General features: G+C 41.1%; 1 protein-coding gene across 3 annotated transcripts in view; it reads left to right on the top strand.

Annotated features, from left to right (window-relative positions):
• PLD5 (phospholipase D family, member 5) overlaps positions 1–8,019 on the top strand; it is a 195,313-nt gene that overhangs the window by 182,380 nt on the left and 4,914 nt on the right. For all 3 annotated transcript variants that reach the window (XM_009321247.1, XM_009321248.1, XM_009321249.1), the window contains 2 exons: positions 600–739; positions 2,872–3,037. In XM_009321247.1, coding sequence (XP_009319522.1) covers positions 600–739; positions 2,872–3,037 — 306 coding nt within the window. The remainder of the gene's footprint in view (positions 1–599; positions 740–2,871; positions 3,038–8,019) is intronic.

The following is an 8,019-nucleotide window of genomic DNA, read 5'->3' as shown; positions in this document are numbered from 1 at the left end:
TGCTGGCTTGGCCTTGCTGACTGACACGTTCGACAGCCCTAGGTACAAGGCAAAAAAAGCTGAAATCGGGGCTTACCACTTACCGGCTCAGTACCAGGTAAAGAGTTAATTTATACCTGAAGCTAGGTTTTAAAGATCTCCTGCAACAGTGGCTGAGCAAATGGTGACTTTGCGTGGAACTTTAAACAGAACTGACATGATAGACTTAATTCCTACTAGCAAGTGATGGATCAGGCTCATGTGGTGAGAACACAGATATTACTCCATCTAATAGGAACCAGTCCTGGGACTCTTTGGAATAAAATTCGCTGAAATGTAACTTCACCGATTCTTTGTGGACACTTTGTGACAGTGGATGTTTTGAAGTCTGTGTCTTCTGCATTTTACCCACAGTTACATCTAAATGGCGAGGCTTTCAAGGGGAAATTAAGCAAATAACTCTCCTTGGTACCTTTGAGTATTCTAGCAGGACAGTTGGAGGTATCAGTTAATATTCTCTACTAAAACAAAGAATACCACTTGCCACCTCAAGAAGAATGAGGGGAAGAGAAAATAAATTATGTCTTTTAAATGACATATTTGAACTTTTCCCTTAACAGAACTCACCTAAACTCTTCTGCCCGAAGGACAGAGTCCTGGATATTGAAGCTATATACAGTGTTATTGATGATGCGAAACAGTTTGTATACATAGCTGTCATGGACTACTTGCCGATCGTCATTGACACCAATGCTAAACGGTGAGTGTCCATGTCCAGGACTAGCACGTTATCATAATGCCAATACGGTCTGCTGGACAAAATGAACCCACAGGAGATTAGTTACTACTGTGGACCTATTTCTTGGGGCCCAATTCTGCTCTTATTGAAATCAGTGAGAGTTCTGCCATTGACTTAAATGGGAGCAGAATTGGGACCTAAGAAGACATTTCCAGTTCTGGGTCCTAAGCTTTGGATCTGCCTATCGAAGGAGATCAGAAATTGTAGTCTGACCATCTGCAAGTGACTGGGACCCAGGAATACAAGGACCTGCTTATACATTAATCCTATTTCTTACACTGTTGTATCCACTATCTCGATACCACAGCTACTGGCATTTTATGAGTACATACAGATATTCAACATGAGAGAGAGAGTGTGTGCGTGTCTCTGTGTGTGTGTGTTAAGAGAGAAATAACATGTTGTGAGTTCTCGTATACAACGTGGGAGATGTCATTATTTTATTGAAATATACATATACATGAAAATTCCAAATTCAGCACAGATTACATTTGAATTATATCACATTTTGGTTAACTGAGAGTTGCTAAAAACAAACAAAACCAAGTAATTTTTAAACACACTGGTTGTATGGTCCATTAAAAAGCACTCATGACCCAAAACTGGAGCCAAAGTGTAATAAAACCATCCAGCTCAGAAGGCAAGTATCCAGTGGTCCCTCCTACTCTTGATAACCCTCGCAATGAATTGAGCATCTAGTAAAGCTCTCCATTCCATCCATGCGCTTTACCTGAACGCAGTTAAGCCAAACTAAACATGTGGTTATGTGCTCTTTTCCATTTTTGCATAATTAAAGATGCTTTGTTTGAATTTTTCCAAAAGTAACTATCATTTGACTCATATCAAGCATAAGCCATTTCAAATCTACAAGAGGGTTTTTCCGATAAACTCGTTATGTACAGCCTCTATTGCAGTGAAAGAATCATGGGTACTGCTGTAGGAACCTCAGTTTCACAATATGCATCACTCGCATTTGTCCTTTATGTTGGAAAGGAACCTAGTATGTAGAACTATTACAGTGTTGCAGTTGATGTTATCTCCTATACTCCTCCTTACTTTGTTCTCATGCCTGAAGAATTCAGAAATCTGTTGGATTAGGGAGATCCAGGGAAGCCATCTGTGTGAATTCCAACATTTTTCCTACAGCATGGCTTTGTGTTTGAGGCACTGCCACAGCTTCCCTACCTTGTCAGCTCCCAGTTCTCGCTTGTAAGTTATTTTCTGGCATTATAGAGCTCAGACTTCATTAGGCTGGATGCCTTGATGCTGCTGGAATAAAGAAAACGTGCATTTTCTTTGTCTAATTTGCCCCCTCCTGACCTGCTCCCACCAAAGGTCAGGAACACAAAGCTAACTAGCAATTGTGAGAATAGCACCGTGGAAGCCACCATCCCATTCATGGCAGAATTTCTGCAATCCTCATCAGGAAGAAAGGTAGCATCCTCCTTCAACGACCCATCTTCATCTGCTGCTGAAGGATGCAGGCACCCTGCATAGCAGCAGCTCTCCCTTTCCCAAGCAAGAAATTACATAAGGCATTCCAGTCCCCAGCCTGTATGGTCCCAGTACAGAGGAAAAAAAGGACGGCAGTCAGGGAGGGATCCAGGGTTCCTGTTCCCTTACTTGTGTAACCAACAGAAGACCCGTCTTGTCCCTCTGTCTGGGCTGGGTGAGCAGCACCCTCTAGCTGTAGCTCGTTCTGCTGGTTCTCTGGCACCACAAGAGCTCTACTGCTCTCACCACAGGCAGGGACACAGGAGTAACTCTCCCAGCTATGGGCGGATAAGGTACCTGCATTTTGTGCGAGAGTTTTGGCAGCTCTCCATGCACCTACACAGATGGAAGATGTGCTCAACCATCCACAGCCTCACTGTCCCCACAGTGACAGTTTTGGTGCAGGGCAGAATGACACAAAAAAGGATGCTGGCAGATCTGTTTAGTGAGAGTCCCTTTAAATGAGAACAGCATTCCTTCAAGGGATAGAAAATGAAATTCACATGTGGTTAGTTTTCTCTGTGATGTCTAGACTTGGCTGCATAAAAATCCAAAATTTTTTTTAAGTTCTCTAAATATGTTGTATTCTCTCCCCACAGGTACTGGCCATATTTAGATGGGAAGATAAGAGAAGCATTAGTTTTACGAAGTATTAAAGTACGACTTCTCATAAGTTTCTCAAGAGACACAGATCCCCTTACTTTTAACTTTGTTTCGTCTCTGAAAGCTATTTGCACTGAAGTTCCAAGCTGTAGTTTGAAAGTCGTAAGTATAATCCATATTGCTTTGAAATCTAAGATATTTCCCACCCCCCAAAAAAAATCAAGAAAACTTCACAACTGAGAAGTGTTTTCTGTTAGTATCAAAGCCTTTAAATTTCATTAAATAACACAGGAAATGTAATATAATGAACTGAATTTATTCCTAGTAGTAACACACATAGAAATTAAGACAGAAAAATAGAATGATGCCAAAAGACAGTCTGTGTGGTGGACAGCCCGTGTAAAACACTACATCTGGTCTTTCACAGCAAAGCTAACGGAGTGAACTGTAGTTACACGTCTTGTTTATACTGGCTAAGACTAAATGTGACAGCACGAAAATGTGTTTCAGTCTGGATTCGTGTAACCTTACTGTTCAGCTGTGTAAGTATCTACTTTTCCTTTAGTCAAGTACAAAGTACAAGAAAAAAATAATGAAGAATTTACATTAAATTCAGGCTACAAATTCAGAATTGTGAGGACTAGAACAACCATTATGTGACCGCATTAGACATGCAATACAGGAAAGTGAGAAATACCATATGTGTTACTTTTGTATTAGGGAACAGGGTGCATGGTAAGTACTACTTTCAATTTGATACAGTTCATTTTCATGAAATTGAGGCACACTGGAAATCAGCCACCTTGGATCAATTCCTTTTTGGTTTTTTTTTTTTTTTGCAGATAACTGTCTTAAATAATCTGCTGAATTATTTTGACTTCTTAAATTGATAATCCACTAAATCATTTTGGCTTTTTAAAACCGACAACAATTGTAAAAACCAAGTACCATTTGTGTTATACACACTAAGTGGTATTTATGCATATCTAGAAATAGGGATTTTTGTTATAACGTACACTGTTATTACAAATTTCCTAGGTAAGAAGCAGCATAAAGTGTGTTTTTAAGTCAAAAAGCCCATACATGGCTGACACTGCTTAAGCCACTTCAATTTAGAGTAACTTCTAGCTTGTTCCGTATTTACCATCAAAACTCTATTTATGTATTCAAAATTATTTTTTATTTAAGTGGCACCTAATGCTCTACATACTCATATCCATTTCCATCTATTTACAGCAGGTAAAATCTTTAGTACAGAATTTATCTTGTCAAGAACTAAATGCTAAAAGGAAAAAAAAAATATTTCTATTCTATTCCAGGTAGATAGTCTAGCTAGAATATCTGCAGTTAGAAAATACAAATATAACTTCCAGTAAAAAAATGAGACCGCCCCAGATTTAAATAGTTGCAAAGGTACAACACACCTCTGTTACCTCTGTACTGTCCATCACACGTTCCACACACTGGGTAAATCGCTGCCTTAAATAAGCCTTGGCACGAGTAATAGCCCAAGGCTCAGAGTTTACTGGTATCTATTTGATTTTGGCTAAAACCGTGCCACAGGCTCCATCACGACACTCCTTTACTTCAGAAAACATGAGCACTGTTTTTTTTTTTAAAACTGCATTTCTTTTGTATTCATCTGTTCTAGCCAGGATCAAAGTGAAACAAAACTATGGGTGCGTATGGGCGAGAAGGAATAGGCTAACAAAGTAAAAACTAAACTTAAACCTTTTGAATTATTGGAAAATTCTGCTTTTCCCTTTTGGTTCTGCTTTGGGTCTGAGAAAACATAAAGTCAAACTAAATTCTGTACAGAAAATACCGTCATGCAGACATGTATTGTATGTGCTTATACACAAGAACACTGAAATTTTAAGAGAACCTGAAGTTACAAATTCTCATTGAAATTATACTTAAAATTGCTAAGCTGTCCCAATACTTCAATATTGTTCTGACAGAAATGGTATTCCCTCCCCGCCCTTCCTCTGTTCTCTTGGGGATAATATATCCAAGTTCTACGAAGCATATTCAGTAACTTTTTTCTTTCATTCAGCTTTTGATCCCTGTGATACGCCTTGTGATTGTTTTCTTTTTTTTATGCCTATGGAAAGACCAGTTTGGCTAGGAAGTTTCCAGCAAGTGCCAGTGGCTTGCTGCAGCTGCAGGGTACGCTGTTTTGCCAATGGCAGCAGCCTGAGGTACACGGTCATCTTGGAGAAGGCTGCGCAGATATACTTCCTCTGTTAGACGGGAATCTCTTCCTGATTTCCCCTGGTCGCTGACCAGGCTGATGGAAGTTTTGGTATTGCCTAACTGCAAATATATAGTTAGAAAGAGGGCACTGCAAACCCGTTATGCCTAGCAGCGTCCTGATCAAAAACAGCCGCCAACCGCTGTGCATGTCATTTTTCAGTCTGCTGTTGAGGTCAGGAGGGCAGGGACTGCAAGACACTATTTCCTAGTTTCGAACACTGCATTGTAACAGTGTGCTCCATCTAGAAGCAGGTTGTTTTTCTCTTTTGCCACAAAACTTTGATAAGACCGGGCAATTAACACCATCAATGCAGTTAGAAAACTCTTAGTCCCTCATTATGCATTCCTCAGCATCTCACTCAAGAGTCCAGCTCACATAAGCATTAGTAATTATTGGATTCAACTGAAACTGCTTTGAGAGTGCAAAAACACAAGTACTCTGAAAAAATGATCACTGGGAAGAACTCACGAGGAAAAAGCTTTGTTTGAGGACTAAATAAATGCTATAAGCACACAGCCAAATGTCAAGGAGTAAACCGCATACCAAACTGCTGGTCCTTCAGGGAGCTCTGTCCTATGCACTGAACCACATGTGATCATGAAATTAAAGCTTGAATCATAAAGGGTAAACTCAAGGCGAAGAGCTCACCATTGTGCTTCTTGGGACCTTAATTCCAGTACTCCTTAAGTTTTGTGTGCCTGACCCTGTAAATATGCCTTCTGTGCAAGAATACTCAATCTGACTCTCGAAGGAGCAGTAAAAAGGGGCCAGCTCTGTTGGGTGCAGTGCTGAACAGAGAAAGGTGCATGTTTTTGAAGGGCCCACAGAAAGTATGAGCTAGAACAAAGTGTCTTTAGACACAAAGTGTCTTTTCCAACCATAATGATTCTATGACTCTATAACTGAAGACCAGGAAGGAGTGGCATGGAACACACGTGTATTATCTACAGCACAAGTTGTTCTTGATCCCCCATATGAATCTATTCTTGAGTTGTGCACATGTATTCCTGCTAAGGTAAGAGGAAGGAAAAGCTGAACCTTTAATTCTCAGAAAGCCAGAAATGCCCTATGTGTAAACAAAGTGCTATGAATTAACCATGAAACCTTTGCTCCTAAGCACTAATTTAATTTTAAAGCTCTAAACTCCCGAAATAAGGATGGAAAATATTAATGACATGTTAGCAGGTGGTGGTGTATTATTAACGCAGTACTTCTGCTGAAGGCGCGTGTTGGAGAATGTTAGGCTGTGCTACTTAATGCCAGTGCGGGTTCACTTGCTCATCTAAGCTACATTTGTGTATTCCATTTGTGAGGGCAGATGGGTTTCCCTACTGGTATCTGTATTGTCAAGGAGTTAGTTAATGCCTTCTCTGCTGTTGCTGGAGAACACATTACATTTTCAAGCCTTCTATCTTTTCCTGCCTGAATCTGAAATTTTCTCTCTTACAAAGTTATTATACAAACAGAACACTAACGTATGGTTTTTCAATTCAGCACATCTGCTGAATCTGTCTCAATATGACAACTCTAAGCTTATATGATTATTGTGCTTGACTATTTTTACATCAAGGTATTTAACGTTTTGCTAAATCTTATAACACTGGGAAGAAGACAGCTTGTTATGTGTTGTTTCCTAGCATTGACTACTTTACCTGTTTGCCGGTTTTAGACTATTTCCTACAATATTGGTATTAGTCACACAGTATCTTCCACATCCCTGTGAAGAGTTACGGCGAGTACCCTTGATGGACACCTTATGGCTGCTAACTGTCTCCATTCCTGTTTTGTTGCACCAGGAAAAACAAGACCATTTTCTTCTGGCTTTACCCCAAAATTCAAGACCCTTTCAGAAAGATTCAGATCCATCTCTGGCTTGCTAAGTACCTACTTTCTGTGGTGGGTGCATGTTTGTAGACCAGTTCCTCAGGCAAACAGTTGCAGTCTTGACGTTGTCTAAGAACTAACCCCTAATATCTAGTAAACTTTCCTTTACAGCTGCTACGATGGTTTGTTCTAATTTTTTAAGTAGTATAGTGCTGTAATTGTTAGTGATGTTAAAAATCTGTAGTTAAAGGCATGGTTTCTCCATGCAGCTTAGTTGTGAATATACAATATAAATCATAGAATCATAGAATACTTTGGGTTGGAAGGGACCTCTAAAGGTCATCTAGTCCAACCCCCCTGCCGTGGGCAGGGACATCTTCAGCTAGAGCAGGTTGCTCAGAGCCCCGGCCAACATGACCTTGAATGTTTCCAGGGATGGGGCATCCACCACCTCTCTGGGCAACCTGGGCCAGTGTTTCACCACCCTCAGCGTAAAAAATTTCTTCCTTATATCTAGTCTAAATCTAGCCCCCTTTAGTTTAAAGCCATTCCCCCTTGTCCTGTTGCAACAGGCCCTGCTAAAAAGTTTGCCGCCGCCTTTTTTATAAACCCCCCTTTAAGTACTGATAGGCTGCAATGAGGTCTCCCTGAAGCCTTCTCTTCTCCAGGCTGAACAACCCCAACTCTCTCAGCCTTTCTTCATAGGAGAGGTGTTCCATCCCCCTGATCATTTTCGTGGCCCTCCTCTGGACCCGCTCCAACAGGTCCATGTCTTTCCTGTGCTGAGGGCTCCAGAGCTCTGGATGCAGTACTCCAGGTGGGGTCTCACCAGAGCAGAGTAGAGGGGCAGAATCACCTCCCTCGACCTGCTGGTCAGACTTCTTTTGATGCAGCCCAGGATACAATTGGCCTTCTGGGCTGCGAGTGCACATTGCTGGCTCATGTCCATCTTTTCATCCACCAGTACCCCCAAGTCCTTCTCGGTAGGGCGGCTCTCAATCCCTTCATCGCCCAGCCTGTATTGATACCAGGGGTTACCCCAACCCAGGTGCAGGACCTTCCA

This window comes from Pygoscelis adeliae, unplaced genomic scaffold, assembly GCF_000699105.1.
Source record: "Pygoscelis adeliae isolate BGI_AS28 unplaced genomic scaffold, ASM69910v1 Scaffold463, whole genome shotgun sequence".
NCBI lineage: Eukaryota > Metazoa > Chordata > Aves > Sphenisciformes > Spheniscidae > Pygoscelis > Pygoscelis adeliae.
The sequence above is the reverse complement of the archived record's forward strand: the minus strand, read 5'-3'. Positions and strand labels throughout refer to the sequence as shown.